At 43.1% G+C, this 22562-nt stretch overlaps 3 protein-coding genes across 3 annotated transcripts in view; all 3 read left to right on the forward strand.

The window, feature by feature from the left end:
- Positions 1 to 10567, forward strand: part of LOC139201020 (synaptosomal-associated protein 25-A-like) — a 33021-nt gene extending 22454 nt beyond the window's left edge. The window contains exons 5-8 of the mRNA XM_070830227.1: positions 4895 to 5012; positions 7564 to 7683; positions 8597 to 8741; positions 10317 to 10567. Of these exons, the coding sequence (XP_070686328.1) occupies positions 4895 to 5012; positions 7564 to 7683; positions 8597 to 8741; positions 10317 to 10385 (452 nt within the window). The 3' untranslated portion in view covers positions 10386 to 10567. The remainder of the gene's footprint in view (positions 1 to 4894; positions 5013 to 7563; positions 7684 to 8596; positions 8742 to 10316) is intronic.
- A 3501-nt stretch (positions 10568 to 14068) lies between these two features.
- Positions 14069 to 16689, forward strand: LOC139201791 (cytochrome c oxidase subunit 5A, mitochondrial-like). The gene is made up of 5 exons (XM_070831214.1): positions 14069 to 14205; positions 15176 to 15292; positions 15633 to 15754; positions 16330 to 16452; positions 16559 to 16689. Exons 1-4 carry the CDS (start codon positions 14133 to 14135, stop codon positions 16441 to 16443), a joined length of 426 nt encoding a protein of 141 aa, XP_070687315.1. The 5' UTR covers positions 14069 to 14132; the 3' UTR covers positions 16444 to 16452; positions 16559 to 16689.
- A 703-nt stretch (positions 16690 to 17392) lies between these two features.
- On the forward strand, positions 17393 to 21764 carry fam219b (family with sequence similarity 219 member B). Its single transcript, XM_070833605.1, has 6 exons — positions 17393 to 17600; positions 18071 to 18179; positions 19495 to 19588; positions 19693 to 19770; positions 19876 to 19927; positions 21049 to 21764. The coding sequence occupies exons 1-6, from the start codon at positions 17526 to 17528 to the stop codon at positions 21196 to 21198; spliced, it is 558 nt and encodes a 185-aa protein (XP_070689706.1). The 5' UTR covers positions 17393 to 17525; the 3' UTR covers positions 21199 to 21764.
- Positions 21765 to 22562: the final 798 nt, after the last annotated feature.

The raw sequence follows: 22562 nt of genomic DNA on the forward strand, positions 1-22562 counted from the left end.
GTGCTGCCACCCGTTCTCTGTGCCAGCTACTCCATGCTGTATAGTGTACGTCCAGTACGACCCCACAGAGTCAAACCCTCCACACCTCTGAGGAAAGTCACCTGTATGGGATTATAAGTACCAAGAGCAGAAGAACGCTTTATTTCTCTGGGAGCTTGTGCCAAGTCTTTAAAAGAACCTCAGCTGCAGTCGGAGCTAATGTGGCTAAAGGGATGGTACTGGATGTGACTGATGAGCTCGCCGTCTGCTTCGCCTCCATCTTACTGCGCTGACGCTGAATCTATCAGACATACACACTGAGTCTATCTCACTGATTATAGTTTAGCCACAGGTTAACTAGAACAAGGACATAAATAACTATAAAACAAATACATTGAATGCTTTTAACTTTGCTCTGTGAAACCTTGTTGCTGTGTTTTCAGAGGTCAGAGGTCAGCTGCTAGAATAGGGGATATAGTTTACTGAGAGGAGGCAGTGATCAGTGTGACAAACACATTCACTACATCTGTCATATTCCCCCACAACCTCCCCACTTCTGTACAGCTCGAGCCAACGTCGTAAATTAAAGGGGCACTCCACCAATTTTACTATAATGTCCTTTCTGGAAGTTTGACAATACTCAAGTAAGATAAGATTAACTTTATTAATCCCACAAATCCACTTGTTAGCAGCTCAGTGGTTAAAAATAAGAGTGATAGATCACAATAAAATTGATAGAAATAATAAAGATACAGCTCTCACTTGTGCAGTATGACCACGATGGATTTCACATGATGACTCACACACAGTTTAATATAGTACACACACGCTGTGAAGGATTACTAGGTGGAGGTTGGTGGAGTCTAACAAATGACACCATCGAGTGTCCGGATGAGAAATGCAGAATTCACACCCTCCAAATACAACAAATAAAATTTACTTTACAGCATTTTATAAATGTAGGTATGACTTTGGTTTCTTTGTGCCATCTGCTGTAAGTAGTACACTGATTATGGTTAAAGGCCTCATACAATCCCACTTAGAGTAATCTGAACTGTCCCTTTAAAGGCAGAGTCCATATTTCTACTCTTTGTACCTGCTTTAAATGGACTGATGTTGTGTGGGTGCATGTGCAGATTGAAGACATATTTATCGCGTGTAGAGGAGCGTCTAGTCCCAGTGTGTGTGTGTGTGTGTGTGTGTGTGTGTGTGTGTGTGTGTGTGTGTGTGTGTGTGTCTTACCAAAGGCTTGTGCTCCGCTGCATGCGTGAACGAGCAGCCTAATTGGCCTGTCAGAGGAACATATAGCCTGCTTCCCCTCTCTCTCTCTCGCCTCCTGTCTTCTTCCCTCCAGAGTAACGGCTGCCTCAGTGCTGTTAGCACAGGACAGCAATCAATTCACAGATTTAAATTACCTCTGCCTCTCAGCAAATGTCCTCTTAACCCGATCCCCCATCTGTCTCTCTCTCTCTCTTTCTGTCTTCCTCTCTTCTTCTCTCCATGTCATGCTCCTCCTCTTCTTTCCCACTAGCCCTCCCGCTCTCATTCCCTTCACTTTTCTCTCCTGACCTCTACGTTCTTCTTCTCCTCTTCCTTTTCCTGAAAATCACTCCGGTTACAACGATCACGGAGCTCTTTCTTGTCTTCATTCCTTCCCTCCTGTGTTTACCGTCACTACTGAACTACACAAGCTCCTACTGACACATTTTCCCTGATTTTTGCATCAAGAATTCCCTCTTATATCAGAAAAACAACAAAGAGTCATAAGTAATGCTTGCCAAGCCTTTGGTAATTAACACAGCCTTGTTGAGCTGTAAACTGAGGTGAAACTAATCCCTCTGCCCTTTACACACACACACACACACACACACACACGGGATGTACGTGGGAGGAGATTTGTCATTTCTTGCAGTGATGTATTACCTGTGCTGGAGGTCTCACTGCCGTTAATGAGTCCCTCCCTGCTCGGCTGTTACATGCATGTTGACCTGAATCACACCTCAGTCTGCGCTGATGGATTGCAGCTCTGCCTCAGCGAGCCGGTGCAGCAACTCGCAACGTTTTTCCTGCGAGCACAAAGCATTGATTCGATTGTAGCTCCTGCAGGTTTAAAATGTACAAGGTTATATGGAGTCGAATCAGTCTCAGTGTTAGTGAACACTTCAGAGAGCTTCGACAAAGCTATTCCAGGATTTCTGCATCAACCACTCTACAAAGGTGTTTTTCAATGCGCACACAAAGTCTTAGTTGTATATAAATATGAAAAACAGCTTTGCAAATCTATTACTAATGCTCACAACTATTTCTTGTTTTAAATAAATGTAGTAGAAATTAGCAATTAGTAGCAATTTTCATCAAACATTCCCTTTTTCAACAGGGAATTATCCAATCAGATGGCTCCTTTCATTACAGCCAATCACGCAGGTGTAGCTCATTTAATGTGGTCACGTAGCGTTGGCTCTACCTGAGCGTGGAGGCAGGTAGCTGTTCTCCACAGGTGAGCGATGACTCTCCTGTCCTGCATCGTCAACTATGGTTTAGTTATGAATTCGATCCTCGGCTGTCTGCCAGCTTTATTTAGCTATAACTTACTAGCTAATGTTAGTGTTAAATACCACATCAGCAGCATATTTAATCATGCAGGACAGGGGAGTCATCACTTACCTGTGGACAGCAGCTACCACGTGTTGAGGTGGACCTGACACGTCAGGGGAGTCTCAAAAAACCCCACAGGCACGCAGGGAAGTTCACACCCGACATGTGGTTTGTAAATGCAGGTTCAACAGTTTTTAAAACAACATGCAAATGTGTTTTTAATGAAAACAGCAAATATTTTTAAATACATTTATCTGTGGATTTCTACCACATTTATTTAAAACAAGAAATATGTGTGTGTGCATCAGAAACCTTATTATTGAGATATTTTACATTCATATACAACTATAAATATTTATGTGTGCACTGAAAAGTGTTTAAGTGGAGAGAATAAAAAATGATTTATTTTATTTTATTACTTCTGTAATGATGCTAAAACTGATGACTGGACACTTTTCCACCGTCTCCCTTGTCTCAGCGACTCTCCTCTTGTTCTGTTACTCAAGGATCAAGTTGTTTGATGCTGACGGACAGAAATAGATCTGCAGTAAATGGCCCACAATAAACCCGCTGCCCTGGATGTTATCCAGGCACTGAGCTGCACACATCAGTGTCTCATTTGCTCTGATTTTCATCTCATAACACTGAGTAAAGTAAATTCAAGAGGGGGAACGTACAGTATATGTCCCACAGAGCGTGGGGAGTAATAAGTCAGTCATATGAAATGTCCTCTATAAATGAACTTGACTTATTGGGACGCTCGAATACAAAAGAGGCATCATTAATGTAGCACGAGTTGCTTAGCCTACTAAGACAGGTCAGCATGTCTGCCGTGAAAAAGGCCCAGTGTGTTCATTCCTCATTGATTTGAGTCATTCTATTTTCTCACTGGTTAAACCTGTGACGAACTACAAGGGAGGGGAGGGGAGGGGAGGCCCCCACACGATAATCCCCAGAGGAGGAGGCAGGTTGTTCAAGTCTGGCCTCACTGAGAGGATAAACAATGCCTCTGTCTCCCTCTCATGCTGCTCCTTTACTCGATCCTTTGCCTCGGATTACTGCTGGAGGCCATTTAGTTGTCGTGTGAAGCACTTAAACCACTTTACAGAATCACTTCAGTGGTTTTTAACCTGGGTACAATTTTACATATTTCGGATTTAAAATCACTGGTAGGTATCAAAAACTTTTGGGATTGGTACAACAGATCACCTCAGCCGGCAGCTGTAAAAGACCAAAGTCACCCAAAGTCACACAAACAGCTTCACTGATCGAGACAGCGGTAGACCAGATACTAAAATGACTGTATTTGTCAATGGAGTCTGGTGACTTTGAACCAAACGATATTAAGGCTGTTTCTGGTTAGATAGAAATAATCTTACAGGTCTTTTTAAAGTCTTTTTAAAGAGGTAATAAGTAAAAAAAGAGAGAGAGACTTGAGTCAGATGAAACCAAATGGGAGCCTGGCTTAGTTTCTGTATCTGCGGGTTAGAAGTTGCCACCTTGAGCCAGTGTTACATGATCGTCTGCGTCCTCTGCACTGCGTTGTGACTCATCAAACCGTAGGACTTTTGAGTTGAAAGACAAAGTGCCCTTTTCTTCTGATGGAGATTACCGCCATCCTGTCCTATAACCATTAACCAGCCAGAGAGAGGATCTGACCTTGAATCAGAGCTTTTTATAGCTCTATGTCCATCTGAGTCAGGAGGCACTGGTGACCTCCTGTGCCCGAATGATGCTCTTCATCACAGTCATGAAATAGATCAACAGCATTTGCTTCCTACCTCCACCCGAAGCGACACGCTGCTGGAGCCGCGTAGAATCCAAGGAGAGACTCTTAAAGCTTGTTGCTTGTGCTTTGCCCTCCGCATCTAGCCGAAACATTTTGCCTCTTGCGCTGTAGCATAGAGCGCCAGCCCTCGAAAGACCAACCAGTCACGTTTGTTTCACTGCTCTCATGCCTTTGTCCTCACCAGAGCAACTTGACCGTGTGGAGGAGGGCATGAACAAGGTGAACGCAGACCTGAAGGAGGCCGAGAAAGATTTAAAAGATATAGGACAATGCTGTGGTCTGATATGCCCATGTATTAAAAAGTAGGTACCGGCCAGGAGCCCCGAGCTCTTGCCTGTCCAGTGCTGGTGGTGGTGGTGGTGATGTCTGATGTCTCTCTTGTCACAGTCAATGTCTTCTTTTGTCTCTTCTCCTTTGTTTCCCCTCTCTACTCCCCTCCCTTCCTTCCACCCGCGACCTCTTCCTCCTCTCTTCTCTTCTCATGTGCTTTCGTTCTTTTGCTGGGAAAAATGACAATGTGTTGGTAATCAGAGCAACTGGAGCGCATCGAGGAGGGGATGGACCAAATCAATAAGGACATGAAGGATGCAGAAAAGAATTTGAACAATCTAGGACAGTTCTGTGGTCTATGTTCATGTCCCTGTAACAAGTAGGTGCTGCCTGTGTCGCCTGACTGCATGTGTTTCAGTGCCTGCCTTCCTGCCTCTCTATCCGTCCGCCTGCTTCTGGTGTGTAGAGCATGGTCAACTGTGGTATGAGCAGTCAGGCCCACAGCCACAACAACAACACACTCTCTGAACAGGCACCAGCACTGCATGCATGTGTGTGTGTGTGTGTGTGTGTGTGTGTGTGTGTTTGCTCATTAAGACTGAGATAAAGTGAAAGACAGACTGCGTGCACGCATGAACAACACACACATCTGCACAGCAGGTCCCACGCCACTTTATTCGCTCTCCAGCCTCCGTGGCTGCCGTCCTCAAAAGCCCTTCATTCCACATTGGATGAGAGATTCTCTTCCAGCAGGTAGCAGCTTCAGCAGGGATCTGTGCCACGGCACCCACCACCCCTGAACCCCACCCATGCCCCCACCCCAACACCCTGCGGCATGATGCGTCATGCTGTCTGCAAAGTCCAACCAAAGAATAAATCAACTAGTTGCCTTCTCCACTAAATGACTAATTTCAATTTTATCCATTTTGCTGCCATTTGGGGAACTATTGTGGACTGTGTTTGTCCTACGTGAAGAAATATCATACAAGAGTGAGGCAAAGTTGTTTTCTGAGCACGCTCATCATCAGGTTCAATCATTTTTACTGTAAACTCTTAAATCCCACATTTGTGCTTCTAAAGCTTTGACACAAAGGTGTACTCCCAATGCCAGTTTTGCCAAACTCCTGTGTGATCTTCTCTGCGGCCCTCAAGAGCCAAACTATGGCCACTGAGTCATGTCTGAGCCTACTACACTCTACTCTACTACACTCTGGGACCAGCACATGTACTGTATACAGTTGTCCATCTCAGAGCTATAGAAAACACAAGTGGCTGACAAACTAAGAAACAAATGGTGTTATTGGTCGTATTCTGTGTTGAGTTTGCAGCAAGATGTTTCTCAGATATTCTGGATGAAAAGTCCAGCCTTACACTTTGAGTACTTGAGTATTAGTGTCAAATATACTTAAACAGACCAAGAGTAGTAGTAAACTTTCTTTTTCTTTGCCTTCACTTGGTCCTGCCACAATTTCTATATGCACTCTGGAGATTAAATACATCCGTAGACATTTTAACAACAGACGATTCTTTTCTCCAAAACAGGGCTGAACAGGATCTTGACAGTAGCACATATGACTAATCTGCTTCATTTGCATCACAGCCGTCATTTTGTAGGAGTTGGTGTCAGCTTTTGTTCTAATAGTCACACTCACAGATTTTGGGTTTAATTTTCTTGTTTTCTGTGCGAGCATTAGGAGTTTGCTGCCTCCATTTGGTCCGTTTCGGTCCTGCTTCCATATGTGATTGTTTTTGGTTCAGATCTTGTCATTTCTATAGCTCTTTGGTCCTCCCCGTCACGAGCCACTTGTTATGTAATCCTGTGGTTATGTCATGTGTTTCTTGTGATCTAGACTCTTAACATGGCAGCCCTGGGTCAAATAGCATGAGAGAAATAATTCTTGCTTGTTGTTTGGAGCACCTGATGGGTGTGTGTCACCACGTCAAGACGCCGTCGGTGCACACAGTCGTTGTCTTTCATTGAAAAGTGAGCAAATACGACTTTAAAGGTCTAATCCTTCTAATCTAATCCATTGTGTTGCCCTCGGTGGTGAACTCCGCTCACCGGGTGCCTCAAACATCACACAACAAACGCTAAGAATTACATGTGCCTATTTGACTGTGTGCAGCGTATCCTCCTACAGATTTATCCATCCAGATGAAATGAAGGGCTGATCATAACTGCTGTTTCACTCAGTCTCTCACATGCAAAATAATCACCACTCACTTTGTTTTTTTTGGTTGGTTTTCCACAACGGTTCTAACTGTTCGGCTTTCTTCCAGTAGATACAGCCTGTGTCTGATCCTGTTCCTCTTCACGTGTTTCCCCCCTCCCGTGTCAAACATTGTGTACAATGTTTGTGCCTTGCATGTCCACTCAGTCTGCATGTTTATATGTGTGTGTTCGTCTGTGTGTCCCCCGTCTGGAGTCTGGTTCTTCTGTTCTGTGTTTGTGCTCTTCTGTATGAGCTTGTGGGAGATCGTTTCCTGAGTCTTTAAAGGACCTTTCTGACACAAGCCACATACTATATGAACTTAATGTGCTCAGATTCAATTGATCTGCCCGATAGATCAATTATTCACTAACAGATTGCAAATGCATGCATGTAAGTTTATCATACGTGGCTGGCATGTTGCTTTTAGTAGGCTTGACACCATATTATACAATATACTCCAAACATATATTCATGTATATGTGTTAATAGTGAATTGCAAGAAAAACATGCACTTACATTGGCATGCATTCACACACACACACACACACACACACAGAGTGTCGCTCACACTCACACACACACCCACAATACGCCCAGTCTTGGTTACGTTCACAAACAAGTAAACAAGTGCACACACATAGAGAAACACACAGAAATAGGAGCTCACACTGCAGCACAACCGTCACGCTGGCCCTGACTGAAATGTGTGTGTGGTAGGATTAAGGGCGGGGGCCAGGCCTGGGGAGGGAACCAGGATGGAGTGGTCAACAGCCAGCCAGGGGCTCGAGTGGTGGACGAACGTGAACAGATGGCCATCAGTGGGGGCTTTATCCGCAGGTAAGTGTGTGTGTGTGTGTGTGTGTGTGTGTGTGTGTGTGTGTTGGGCTGCAGAAGGGCTCTTGTATGGTTGTATGTGTGCACTTTTCACAATTATATAAATGATACAAATGATAGATGATGATACACGATTTATCCTGGTATAGGTTTTATATATAGACTTTTCAAGAGACGTTTCACCATCATTACGGGCAATATGTCAGTTCACAGCCTCTATTTTCCCCTTGGGGGTCAATTAAACTTTATCTGAATTTAATGTGAGGCTGAGAGTCAGTCATTTCATATTTAGAAAAAAAAAGATAATCAATATTGGAGCAAAAAGATTGGACTAAGATTCCTGATTGTTATGAGTTATTCAGAGTGTTATTCTAAGTGTGTGACAGCATCATGGAAAGGATCCCTACAGAGAGAGACCTGGAAGATCCTTTTGGTTTAACCACAAACAGCCGTTACATCGCTCTCTGCACACACACCAGACTACATTCACAAAAACAGGGATTTTACGTGGGAGTTGCTGGTCTTCTGATGCCTGAAATGATTAGTTTGTCTGTGTTTTTATGTGACTTTGGTGTTTTAAAGACTTGGTTTGGATCCAAACAAACATGTTAAAACAACGTAGTCACAGTAACTAGACCAGCATCTCCCGTGTTCTGCAAGGTAATATTGCTGTTTTTGTCAGTGGAGTCTGGTGGCTTTGAGACTATAGAGCAATATAATGGCTGTACCAGGCTCACGCAGACCGATGTACAGTGCTGTCCTGAATCTGTACACTGGGATTTATCCTTAAAATGTCCCAATATTTGAACCCCAAAGACATTATGAATTATTTGTCAGTGAATTAACTTAAAGCATATTGAACCTCATCATCTGCCAGGCAATAACGAGTCCTCCTTCCTCCTCCTGTGTGTTTCAGGGTAACAGATGACGCCAGGGAGAACGAGATGGATGAGAACCTGGAGCAGGTGGGCGGGATCATTGGCAATCTGCGTCACATGGCCCTGGACATGGGCCAGGAGATCGACACCCAGAACCGCCAGATCGATAGGATCATGGAGAAGGTACTGTACAGGGAGCTTTGCCATGGAGAGTAGAGGCCTGTAATTGGTGGGAGAGGGTACATTATGTTGATCCATACTCATCGATGACAACAAGTCAACAACCTCTCCTCGTTTGTGGAGTAGGAAAGTAATACATAATCCAAGGAGGACAAGAATTGTGTCAACAGAGTTTGAATTCCCAACCAGACTGTGGTTTGATTTACATTTTTTAGCACATCAACAAACATACAGTATTAATACAGAAGCTTAAGACCAGAAATACACAAACAATAAAACAAAATATTTGCCCACTATGTTTAAGATTTCCTTTCAGATAAAGTCTACATTCAGAGCTGAACAAACCTCTTAACAATGTAAGTTATCATGTCCAGACCAATACACATCCTCATTCTCAATGATGGAGTGTCCAGACTCTTCAGACATGTAAGGTAGCCCTTTAGTTAAGATCAGCAAATGGGATTTTACTGGATAACCTCAGTGTCTCTAAATCTGGGCCCTATTTTTACATATTTTGGGTAAAAAAATGACTAGCAGGACCACAAACAGCCATTATATTGCGCTCTACGAGGCCACCAGACTCCATTGACAAAAACAGGAATTTTAAATTGCAGAGCAAAGGAGTTGCTGGTCAACCGCTGCCACGATCAGTTAGTTTGTCTGTGTTGTTGTATGTTACACAAATATTGTATTTGATTCAAACTAACCCTTAAAAAATACCAAAGTCACACATTAACACTAACAAACTGACCTATTGTGGCAGCTGTAGACCAACAACCCCTGTGTAAAATCCCTGTTTTAGTGAATGTAGTCTGGTGTGTGTGCAGAGAGCGATATAACGGCTGTTTGTGGTTAAACCAAAAGGATCTTCCAGGTCTCTCTCTGTAGGGATCCTTTCCATGATGCTGTCACACACTTAGAATAACACTCTGAGCCTGTCAGTGGATCAAACAAGCTCTTTTAGTGGACCTACTGTGATCAGGTGCAGTTGTCCCAAAGGATCACGTTGCAGTCCGTTTGACGGCTGCTGATCCAAAATTATTTGTACCCACCAGGCATTTTGACCCCAAAACATGTAAAAACATGGCCCTGTTTAAAAATACAAATGTTATCCTTTCAAAAATATGATGGCAGAGCTGTGGGTAATGTTAGTAGATGAAGGGCAAGAAAATCTGGGAAGCAAATGGTAGCTAATCTATACAGTATGTGGCTGATATTTAGCATGGATTACGTGCTCAGCATTAGGCGTGTAACAGCGGATGCAGCTGTGCTGAATTTGAGCAGATTTAGTCTGAGTTTGACACAATAACGGAGGAAATCTGATTCACATGCCGCTGGACAAAATCTGGATGAAAATCTGGCTGTTAAACATCCTAATTGTGCACTTTGTCCATTAGTACATATGCCAATAAAGGATAATTCTGGTTAATTTCAACTTGGCGTACATCCCATAAATGTGGCCACTGAGACTCTGTGGAGACTCAGTTATAAAAGTAACTCATCCCCACCCGTCACTATCGGTGTTACACATTTTCTCTCCATCAGATCTGTGTAACAGCCGGTGCTTTTCTCTTTCAGGCTGACTCCAACAAGACCAGGATTGATGAGGCCAACCAGCGGGCTACAAAGATGTTGGGCAGTGGCTAAACTGCAGCGAAAAGTGCTTTCATCTCCCTATAACCCCACCCACCCCAAAATAATAACACCGACCGAACCCACCCCAGCCCCCAACACTTACGCCCGGCGCCCACTTCCTATGCTCGACGGCTGGCGCTGCAGAATCATGCTTTTATTGTGATACTTGTAGAGGTTTGCACACATGCACATATCATACATTCCTCTTCCCCCTTCTTCTCCCCTCCCTCCCCTCCCTCCCTCCCCTCGTCGTCAACGTCGTTCTGTGTCGTCACTCATCTGATTTTTGTTAAGAAATACTTAGTTCTGTTACACATCGTCCACTCAAACTCTTTCCACACTGTACATAGTGCTTCTTAAATGGCTTCATCGATCTAGATCATTTGTCCTGTTTTCTTCATCACTCTTTTTTTTTTTTAAGTCTGTGTGTAATATAAACTGTATGTACACCTTGTTCCCTCCCTCATGTCAGTATTCTGGTGTTGTCCGTGTAAGACACACTGTGTATTCATCCGTTAAGATGTCGTGATGCTTCATGATAAGGCCACAGTGATTTGCCGTGAATATAGTGAACACACACAGCCCTCAAAGCTTGTAACCAAGGCCACTGTTTAAATACAAAACCATTTAATGTAGACGTGGAGCCGCTCACATCCGGATACTCAGAAATGAATTTGAAAGTCCATTTGGATAAAAAAAACGTGGCTGTTGATGTATTTCACCAACGCTACTGATGGAGCAGTATTAACACAATTTGATGCTTTTGACTGTATAGTGTACTCTTTTTTCCTCAGGGAGCTAAATCTGACCATTTCAAAGCAAGGGTTGAATATTTAATTGAGTTGTCATGAATTCATGAAACCTCAGCATACATGTGGATATTTGCATGCGACCAGTTGTGGTCTGAGCAGCATTGTTGATGGGAGCATCAGGAAAATATTAACTGTGAAAGCTAGAGTTTTGATTGATGATGGAAGGAGGCGGAGGTTTGCCGGAGTTCAGCAGCAGCAGCAGCCAATTCAAAGTGTTGGCAAAGTTACAGTTGGGTCAACAACCTCTTCACATACCAGACTGCTTTACCCATGATTCAACCCTAGCAATATCCAGTAGTGCATTAAGTGTGTTATGCATGTCCATCCGCTGCTAGAAGACACAATGAATAATTCATTTATCCTGGCAAAAATATCCTAACATGGCAAGCGCATGCTACATAATGTAGGGCACGCAGAGGAGAGGCCCACATCTATCTGCAATAGTGCCACTCTTTTTGTTTCATGTCTCTTTACCTTTCCAGACTGTGACCATCACTGTAAGATACGACCTTGGAAAATGCCAATAAAACCATCATAACTGTAGAACCAAACTGAGCTTCCTTTCTGTTTCTATGAGTTTAGTTAACATCACGTTCCTGTGTAACTCAGCAGGTTAAACCGAGACAAGCGTGGTCACCAAAAAGAGATCAAACTGGGGAGAAAAGAAGGCAGTGTTGGTATAAAAGGGTTCATCTTAACACGCGTTTCTATTAACACTAGCAAGGTTGTTTTATTTTGAGCTGCGATGAGAATTCAAGACGTACAGTGAGTTGTTTTTTAATGCACTCAGTAGCATATTAAGATGAGTCTCACTTGAGACAGTTTGAGCCTTTAGAGGTTGTTTTAATCCAAAGTTATGTCGCTTCAAATCCCTCAAAGCACAAGCAATAAATTATGAATTTGAGAATCAGATCAACAGGGTTTGTTGATAGATGTAACAAGTACTTCAGAGCCCTTTGACGGATCATGTGAGTAGTTTTTATTGTACATCGTCTATAGACAGGAGCACATTAATCAGGCGAAAAGAAGATTAAGATTCACTGGAAACACGAGCCGCTGCTTTTTTGTTTATATATAATTATATATATAAATATTTCTCTCCAAATAAATGCACACGTGTATCAGTACTGATTCCTCTGTGGACTCGTTTCCCTCACTGACACGGACACAGTTGTTTGGGGACTGTATCCTCCAAACGAGAGTCAGATGACCCAGCTTTATGTAAGAAATATGTAATTCAGATTTATTTACACTATGAAGACATCTATTTAGGAGTTAAATATGTAAAAATGAACAACTCACAAGGTTACATAAGTGTACTACAACGTTACAACCATCAAATTCAAGAAAATGTGTTTTCACTTGTGCCCTTCCACGGGAAGGTCAGAGGTCAGAGAGCTTATCCCTAAATTGTCCCTAAACTGGAGCTACAATTTAAAACTAAAAAACTGAAACATGCTACGTCGACACGAGTAACTAAAGTGTGCAGCATGGAGGCAAATAAAAGACAGACAGGACAGAAACAGAGAGAAAGAGATGGAGGAAGAAAGATGTGCAGCAGCACATTACGCTAATGGACATCCACTGTGGCGCCCTGGGCTTAGGGCGGATTAGAGTTTACCACGTCACTAAGAACACTCTCACACACACACACACACACACACACACACACACACACACTTGAATCAACAACAGATACACACAGCAGGGTAATCCGCTATACCTTGGTTACATCCACTACACAGTCCCTGTGTGCATGTTGTGTTTGCACAAAGTAAAATAAAATGGTGAATACTATCATCCACGTATCAACATACAAAAAAACCCTATAAATATACGTGATCATTTGTTATTTATTCAAGGCAACATGATTTCTTTCCCTAAAATAATGCTTTGAAGTGTCAGTTGTTCAGCTTCGGCTCCAAATAACTGCCACAATAATAAGTGTTATTATTATGACAGATGTTTGGAGCTGAAAATGAAACAGATTGAGGATTTATGAGTGTGTTTTTAAACCAAGAGCTCCCTCTGCTGGCAGGACCTGCTGCATGGTCTCGATTCATCTCCACCAATTTTACAATATGAAGTTCACACATGATGCAGGACGAGGAGTTTGAGGAATGTGGTCGTCAACAGGTAGTGAGGATGTTTTCCAGGTGCATTATGGGAAAGGTATTTTGGGCCGTGCTGCTTTGAGGAGCCATCTGCTCCAGCCAGGTCCAGTCCTCAGGGTGTTTTGTGTTAGCTTTACCTCGGGTCAACACAGAATGCTGGTTACAGACACTGTAGTAAACAGATGAGTTGGAAAACAAATATTCATCTTTATATGATTATATTACTTATGTAATTTACCAAAAACCAAAACTTGTAGAGTTTGTTTTTCTCGATGGAAACACATGGTTCACATCGAGTGTCACATGTTCATTAGATGAAGTTGTGGTTATGAATACATGACTGGCTGAAAGGCAAATGTCATGTGAAGAAGGGGTTAAATTGTGCTGGACTATGTATAATATATTTTTTTATCATAGCATTTCTGTGCTTCTTAATAGCTGAACACAATGCAATGCATTATCTATTTGTATTTAGATAGGGTCACCAACTCTGATAGCAGTGATTTCTGTGTACTGAAATCGTGCCTGAAGAAATAAGGTCACAGTTTTTTGGTGAACTGCAATCAAAATGTGTGAAAATGTTAAATGTTAAATGTTAAAGTTTGCTTCCTTGTAGACCATATAAAAATAAAATAAATAAAATAAAATAATAAAAAACGGAGCAGACCGCCAGCGTGAGTGTGCCGTTGCTAGGACACGGACCAATCAGCAGCCTTGACGTAGACTTCGTGAATCTCCGTGAGTCATGTGACCGTCGCCGCCCTCTTCGTGTGTCTCCGTGCTGAGTGTCCCTCTGCAGCAGCAGCCAGGACAGCTAGCAGACCCACGGCAGTATGTCCCGAGCCGTGCTGCGCCTGACAGCCACGGGGGTCCGGAGCCTGGCCCGGACACGACCCCGCCTCTCTGGTAGGACACTCCGCTTCAGTCCTGTCGTTAATTGGAGAGGACTGGAAACAGCTAGCTGCCTAGCTTAGCTTCTGCTGTGTGTGTGTAAGAGCTAGCTTAGAGGGACATAGTCTTGTTTTCATGGTTAGCTGTCCTTGAACACAACATTTCACTTCCTTCATGGAGTATTTTAAATGAAATGAATGACCTTGTGATGCCCCTCCTCACTTTGTTCAAGTGTCACCTGTCCCACTCAGGCAGGTCACCTGTCCTCTGCTGGGCTGATGTGTGTGTGTGCATGACAACAAGTTCACCGTGGAAGTGGACAATCATGTAGTTTGTGGCCTGTTTTGATGCCAGGGTTCCTCCTAATTAGCAGACTATGTTACATCTGGTACTAAGAACATGTATGAATATTTGTGTAATTTATTTCTATGTGTTGAGGAGATGAACTTGGAAATGCTGCACAACTATTCTGTTATTGTTGTGTGTGATTAAGAAAATGTTTTATGTGTGGGGGCTTTATTTTTTGACTTTTAGGTGTTCATGTGTTGTAGTAGGCACATGACTAATGACTGAGTGTATGTAAAGTAACTGACATCAACCACAGCGATGAAGACAAAAAGCTTTAGTGCTGATTTTAATTCCCACGTGTTCCTGATTAACCAGTACTGTGCATGTTTCCATAGAGACTCTTATCTCTATGGAAGAGGAGCTGTACAGTGAGCACTTAAAACAAATCACTGCAGTAGCACACTGTATGTCTGAATAGGGGCCTGCAATGTTGCCGTTATTTAGGTTTCAAACTCTGCCTTTTTTTTTTTTTTTAAATATACAGAAATGTGACTGAAGGTTGGCACAGAATGCCTCGCCAAATTCATAATCTTATTTAAACTTATATATTCTCATATAAGTACACGTGTTTATGAACAGTATGTATTGTATCGTCCCCAATATTAAAAGAAAGCTCTGTGTTCCTCGTGCTTTGCAGCTCCGTTGGCCTCCAGGTGTTATTCTCATAGCAAAACGGAGACAGAGGAGGAGTTTGATGCTCGTTGGGTCACTTACTTCAGCAAGCCAGACTTGGATGCCTGGGAGCTGAGGAAAGGTGACAGTTTACTGTGATCATACTCTAATGATGTGTCCCCGTCCCTTTGTTCCTAGTTTGGTCCTTGGTTTAGAGAGATAAGTTTCACCGGAGTCAAATTCCTTGTTTTCTTGTACAAACTTGGCCAATAAAGTTGATTCTGATTCGACTTAAAGGAGATGTGGCCTAATTATTTGGTCGCTGTAGTTCCCCATGTTGTCCAGCAGAGGCAGTACTGGGTTTGATTCCTACTGACACCAGAATTTGAACATGCTTTTCTCTCTGTTAATGTTTGTATTTTCTCTTCCTGTCATGGCTGATTCTTTGGCGTAATGTTTTTTCCATTCATTTTAACTTAAAGGCATGAACACCCTGATTGGGTATGACCTGATACCCGAGGCCAAGATTGTGGAATCGGCACTGAGAGCCTGCCGGAGACAGAATGACCTGGCCAGCGCCATCCGCATCCTTGAGGCGGTTAAGGTGAGCAGAAGTTCACTTAGGGTGCTTTATTACCCTTTTAACTGGACCTGGTTTCAGTGGGGAAATCTGACCCCTGAAAGACCCAGAGCTTAAATGACGATTGCTTTAAGGGATCGTACATTGCATGAGACCTGAAGCCGTTCTGTATTTCTCTTCAGCCCACTTAAAAGCCACCAGACTCCATTTAAAAAAACAGTAATTTTACCTCACTGAACGCGGAGTTACAGGTCTGTCACTGCCTCAACCGGTGGGTCTGCCTGTGACTTTGGTGTATTAAATGTTTGTTTCAGATCCAAGCAAACATGTCAGTTCATTAATAACACAGCAAACTATCCTCAATCTAAAACCTCCACAGTATGAGCTCATATTTTGTTTTGTCTATTGTCACACATCTTACATAAAAAAAAAATGACTCAGATGTTACAACAGAAATAACAACACATAAAAATTCACCCCGATTTTACTGTTTTTAATTATTATTATTTCAAAATATAAAATGACAGTCATGCAAACCCAACAGCAAATCAGTCACTACATGAGACTAATCTTTACTCACATGTTTGTGTATTTTGCAGGACAAAGCACATCAATACAAAGACATCTATCCCTACCTGATCCAGGAGCTGAGGCCCGTTCTGTCAGAACTCTGCATCTCAACACCAGAGGAGCTCGGCATCGACAAGTCATAGACTGTCAAGGTGAGACAGACGCTGCTCACGCTCTGCCCTGTGGATATACAGTAGACTATGAATTATATCGCATGTTTCTTACAGCTGAAAATGTCTTTTGTCCTTCTGTTCTCAGGTCATTTGGTACGTAAAGAGATGAGCTCTCCTGATTCTCTCAGGTCAAATATGTCTATTTTGTTGATTAAATCCATGATGTCCTGTTGTGTACAAAATGATGGACCTAATAAAGAAAACCACTAATCAAAAGATGTGTGTTAGTAGTTTTTTCTGCTAGATTATTTCATGTTTTTGTATCTATATTGTTTTGACTCGTCATAGCAGGAAAAGCACAGGTGTAAATAATATTACTTTAGTTGGCTGCATCCCAGCAGGAGTTTGCTGCTGACCTCTGACACCATGGAAGCACACAAGCTGGGAGAGGATTCACCTCTGTGCATCAGTAGTATCTAAAAACCTTTCATGGCAGCACTTTAATTTGTATTTTAAACTGTATGGAAATCGGAGGGAAATGAAACCTTTTCATCATGCACTGGTTCTCCATTCAGTATTGTAAGACCTTTTATGTGCCTCAGTAAATCTTGTCAGTGAGTGAGCATGCACAATACCAGAGCCCTGGAGCTGGCTCACCTAAGTGTAATTCAGCCATCGTTGATGTTATTTTGCACCTGAGCTTTTTCCTACTTCAACAAGTGAAAATGTCTAAAAGGATCTTCTGCATTAAATGGCAGAAATTGCACCATTTGCATATTTTAGACTTAGTTGGAAAACCTTTCTGTGTTATTGAAATGGAAACCGAAATGTACACTAATGAGCAACGGACTTTTATTTAGTGATAATTAACTGTAACAGTGTTGCTGCACAAAACCAACCCTCGCGGTTAAATTACCACATCAGCGGGGCGGGCTTTTATTTTGGAATTCTTTTCCCGGAAGTAGCACAAAGCCTGTCACTGGTAGCATGATAGCATAGCTAGCTAACAGAAGTGCCTAACTGCCCCTGAGGAAAACAACAAAGTCCCTCGCCGGTGGGGCAGCTGTCACCATGGCTGTGTTGTGGTGTGACTTGTGACAACTAACGTCAAGATGATGAACGACATCATAGAGGAGCCGGAGAAGGACGCCCTGCTGGAGGCGCAGCCGGAGCCACAAGTTTTGTCGGTAATGCTAGCTGAAGCTAGCGCGGCTAACGCTAGCTAGTAAATAGAAACTGGGAGGCTAGCGTTAGCCGACTAGCCTGACCTGTGATTTCTGACAGGCGTTCAAATGAGACGTGCCTATAAAGTGAGTGGGGATTGGTCCGCCAAGCTTTCTGTCGTCGGACTTGGCTAAATTTGATAGTAAATGATATCGGTGACATGATTAAAGAGGGTATGAAGTCGTAAAATTGATTATCTCTTCGTGTAAACCGAAGGGACTGATGGGATACTTGGGAGGATTTCCTAAATGTCATGTGGTTGGTGAAGTGTGGATGTTAATCACTGTAGACAGACTAACCCAGAAAAAGATCATGATGATGAAACAAAGAGGACCCTAAAAACTCTCCATGTTTAGGTGTCACAGGTTGTCAACATGTTATTAAACATGTTGTCATTCACATACATGACTGTCCTCCATCTCTTCAACCCCAGGGGCCCAGTTCTGGCACAAGACCTAAGACCGCTGATGGAGGAATCAGGCCTGTGGAGAAAAGAGGACCTTACATCATGTCCAGAGCTCCAGCAATCCACCTCAAACTACGTAAGCATTTTCTGGACTCAGCACACTCAGCTGGTGGTTATTATGGCCGTGTGTGGGTCAGGAGTCACAGGGGCTGTTTTAATAAGTCTCCCTGAGCTTCATGCTGCTGTGTAGCGCAGCACAAAGCGGGAGTGAGGCTCGAACGTGCAGCAGGCAGGACAGCACGGCCTGAGTCACGTGATGCCGATGAGCTATGCCACCCACAGTTTGTGTGTGGAGAGCAGTCCATGAGGTCAACTTTTCCTAACACCCATCACACTGAAGAAGAAGAACCCCATATGTTTACGTTACATAGATCCAAATTAGTAAGTTGAGGTGCCTGCAAGAAAAAAGGATAACGCTGGTATTTTTAAACTTGGGCCCCTTGAAATGGTTGGTACGTTGGAAACCTGCAACTATGTTCAATCACAGTAGGTCCACTAAAAGTGGTTGTTTTAACCACTGACAGGCTCAGAGTGTTATTCTAAGTGTGTGACAGCATCATGGAAAGGATCCCTACAGAGAGAGACCTGGAAGATCCTTTTGGTTTAACCACAAACAGCTGTTTTTTTTTTATACTTAAAAAAAAAAAAAGTAAAAAATCTGGCTGAGGTTTTAAAAATACCTGCGTTATCCTTTAATACTGCTGACTGACTGGTGATATTCATTCAGCATCTACAGTAAAAGGCTTTGTGTAGCTGCACATTCCTGCATAAAGCCAAAAGTCATGGACGTGAAGGATTTCCACACAGAGAGGAGGTGATGTTGGGCTTCATGCACAGTAAAACGACGGTGGTGGGAATCTGTCATGTGAGACTGGAGAGACGCTCTGCAAAAGACACATGACATACTTCACAGTCTGCTTTACACATGTTCACGCTCAACACGGGAAATGGGAAAAGGAAAGGTAACAACTTGTTAGATTGATTATTTGGTATAATCCTGAATTACTAGCGTGCAGCATCTGATTTCATGGGAGCCATCTGTTAAACCCAACATGAACAAACATGCATGTAATACATTTTTTTTTTTTTTTTTTAAAAACATGAAATTTTTCTTGCTAAGAGAGAAGAAATGGTGACAGCAGGTGTTCAGATATAACATTTATTTAAGCTTCTGTAAAGTATTGATTGGACTTAAACTGAAAAACTGATTTTAGACCTCATTACCGATTTAATTTTAATGGTCTAATTATTGTCACCCAGTGATGTCGCCGTGTAGGAAGCTGGAGGAAATGTGGTCTTATTAGCTCAGTGAACTTCTCATGTTGCCTTTTTGTTTTGTTTTTTGACCGTCATGCAGTCAGTCCACAAACGTGTCTCTTGATGCTTCACAGAGAAGCACAGGGAGATGGCGAGGAAAGCGCTGAAGAAGAAAGCGCTCTCACCGGGCCCTCCGGTGATGCACCAGCCCAGACAAGGAGCCAAGAGGTGAGGAGAGGAGACACGGGGAGGAAAGGGAGGTGGCAGCACAATGTAGGGGACAAGACGGTTGTCTCTGTGTGATGTTTTACAGTCTCTGGGTCTCCTTTTAGGACAGTGAAGTATAACAAGGGCTACGCTGCTCTGAGTCAGCACGCTGAGGAGAGTTTGGTTGCACTGGACTCAGACAGGTACGGATACACCAGGGATACGGCTCATAGCATTGTTGGATTCTTACAATGTGAAAAGCCTCACTGACCTCAGAGTGACACAACCTGTCCTACTTGTCCTTGCAGTGATGAAGAGATCGATTTTGAGCAGTATTCCTCAGGATACTCTTCAGCGGAGGTGAGTTGGCCCTTCAGTCACCACACTGTCGAACTGGCTGGGTGACTGCGGCTGTGTGGGTGTGCAAAAACCAGTTCAGCCATACATACGTGTTCTAAGATCATTTCTAAGATCGTTTTTATCAACCTGAACTCATGGCCTAGTCTTCTCCGATATCTTATCCTAATGTTTGTAGAACACATGATGGCACAAAGGATTACATTGCAGCTAGTTCATACTGTCACGTTTTGACAACACAATTATCATCACCAAAATTTAAATTTGATTCCGTCAAACTCATCTTTAACTTTGATTATTGTGGGTTTTGTCTGTTTTTTGGCAAATTAGAAATACACTCGAAATATGGGTGTAGAGAGAGAAAGACCATAACCGTACAGAAGGGCACAATAAGAGCATTTACACTTAATGGATAATAAGAAGGCAACCAGATGAAGTGAAAAACAAAACTTCGAGTGAAACACCATCTGAATGTGTCCATTTTATTGTCATGTGTATTAACACGGCGTCAATATTTCATTTCTAAGTATCATGATTGTCATCAGTACCGGTGCATAACGACACCCCTAATTGCAGCAGCAGTAGTTGGTTAGTAAAGTAGTTCTTTAAGTAGTATTGCAAATGCAGGTACTGGAACTACATCAACATTTCAGATCTTGTCTGTGCTCGCATGCAGAACTACACATTGCAGGAACAGCACACACAGACTGCATGAGTAAACGTGAGAGAGAGGTTTTATATTGGCCTCACATACGTAGCCGGGGTTGGTCCGTCTTAAAGTCTGTCTGTCTTGTTTTCTTGCAATGCTGTTGAGTGACTGAATTTTCATCATAGCTTAGACACATACAAACAATGAATTGAGCCGGAGTTAGTTCGTGGGTGCGGCACAGACATGATATTTATTTTGTGTTGTAGGACCATAAAGAACATATAACATCATGCTGGGATCCTGTATGTCCTCAGCATGTGAGGCTTGTGTTCAGTCACAGAGGGAAGAGGTCGCTAAACCATCAGAAGTATTTATTTAGGCTATAAAAAGATTATTATGAAAAGCTGAGTGAGAGGTTCAGCCCTTTCCCTCCGTGGTCACATGAGTCAGTGAGCTCCCTCTTGGTGCTCTCCAGGTCCACCCTGATCTAAGCAGGCAGCTGCTTCAGGACGGCTACCGTCTGGACGAGATCCCCGATGACGAGGACCTGGACCTGATTCCGCCCAAAGCCATGGGCTCGTCTGTGTGCTGCTGCTCCGAGGGCGCGTCCTGCTCCATGCAGTGATGCCGGCGCCGTGACTCGAACCTTACGGAGGCCCGGCTCCGGTTCCTGACCCTGACTGTAGTCACTGGTGCCCGAGGCCTTCTTTCTAGCCCAGCTCCACTGCTGCGCTGCCTGAGGACTCCCAGCTCTGAAGCCAAACTCCTGCTCACGCAGGGCTGCATGCGCCCAGATCGCTCAACCCCCAGGGAAACTGGGATGGACATAAGAACAAGCCTTATCCACTGTGACCCCAAAGCTTGACGTATTGTTTATCGTTTTTCTTTTTATAGAACTATATGAAATGCTGACTATGCCAGAGTGGCAGAGTCATTCATGATTTGGGAAGCGTCCTTGTCGACCCAATCGAGAGCTCGATGCTGTCTTCTCCGTTCTGGTGAACAGGTGTGCACCACACGCATGGTGTGTTGTGTTTTATTATGAATTCTCCGGTCATTAGCTCACTGCTACATGAAGGCACTTCACTTGACTGTTGACATTCCCTGACTGCTGTCGCATTAACTGGCTTTACTTCATCTTTCCTCAAAAATGACTTTTGAGTTTTATTCCAAATTGAGATGGCAACAAAAATAACATAAAGGATATGTTTTTTCATATATAGGATGTATAGTGAGTGACTACGTTTACATGGACAAACGTTCCAGTTTTTCAGAAAGACAATATTCCTACAAACATGGCTGATGAAAATGAATATTCCACTCTTTCATTCAGCCTCCCTCTTGATATTTTCTGTGATATTTGCGCACAAAATATCACAGCAAATACCAAAAACCTGTCGATACCCATGTCAGTGAACAGCCCCGCTCACTGTTGGCTGCTTGGTTTGTTGAGCGAGAGGCTGTGTGTCACACTCTGCAGCAAACACCCAGACTGAAACACATGTACATGAATGCTCCTGAAGCCTGAGTGATAATATCATTTCTCACATGTCTCAACCAGAAAACTGGAGTAAAACTGGAATATTAGTGTGCATGTAAACGTAGTCAGTGAGTGAAACCAGTTCATCTCTTCATGGCGTCGAGGACAGTCCTGGCCCAGTGTGATCCTCTTTTTGTTTTGTGTCTGAGAAAACAAAGGCCTGATTATGTTTTTCCATGTTGAACAAACTGCTACATACCAAGAGGGACTGGCTCCTCCTCCGCCTGCAGAGGAGAGTGTGATGAAAAGTTGTCCTGCTCTTACCAAATGTTACGCTCCTGCATGTGGCACAAAGTGTAAGCAGATGAGTTACTTCAGGGCTTCGGTGGTGTTTGAGTAGGTTGGTCTTTACTGGGAGTAGAAATATATTCCCATACAAGTCTTTTGTTTATGTGGTTACACACGTGTGTAGGTTTATGATTTAAATTCCCTTTTTTATTTTTTACATT

The sequence above is a fragment of the Pempheris klunzingeri genome, chromosome 1 (genome assembly GCF_042242105.1).
Source record: "Pempheris klunzingeri isolate RE-2024b chromosome 1, fPemKlu1.hap1, whole genome shotgun sequence".
In the NCBI taxonomy this organism is placed as follows: domain Eukaryota; kingdom Metazoa; phylum Chordata; class Actinopteri; order Acropomatiformes; family Pempheridae; genus Pempheris; species Pempheris klunzingeri.

Excerpts from the sequence above, each read along its gene's own strand:
- fam219b (XM_070833605.1), top strand. The coding sequence starts at position 17,526 with ATGATGAACGACATCATAGAGGAGCCGGAGAAGGACGCCCTGCTGGAG. Across the intron at positions 19,589-19,692 it reads CCCAGACAAGGAGCCAAGAG|GACAGTGAAGTATAACAAGG; the intron begins GTGAGGAGAGGA and ends GTCTCCTTTTAG. Across the intron at positions 19,771-19,875 it reads GTTGCACTGGACTCAGACAG|TGATGAAGAGATCGATTTTG; the intron begins GTACGGATACAC and ends TTGTCCTTGCAG.
- LOC139201791 (XM_070831214.1), top strand. The coding sequence starts at position 14,133 with ATGTCCCGAGCCGTGCTGCGCCTGACAGCCACGGGGGTCCGGAGCCTG. Across the intron at positions 14,206-15,175 it reads GACACGACCCCGCCTCTCTG|CTCCGTTGGCCTCCAGGTGT; the intron begins GTAGGACACTCC and ends CGTGCTTTGCAG. Across the intron at positions 15,755-16,329 it reads GCATCCTTGAGGCGGTTAAG|GACAAAGCACATCAATACAA; the intron begins GTGAGCAGAAGT and ends TGTATTTTGCAG.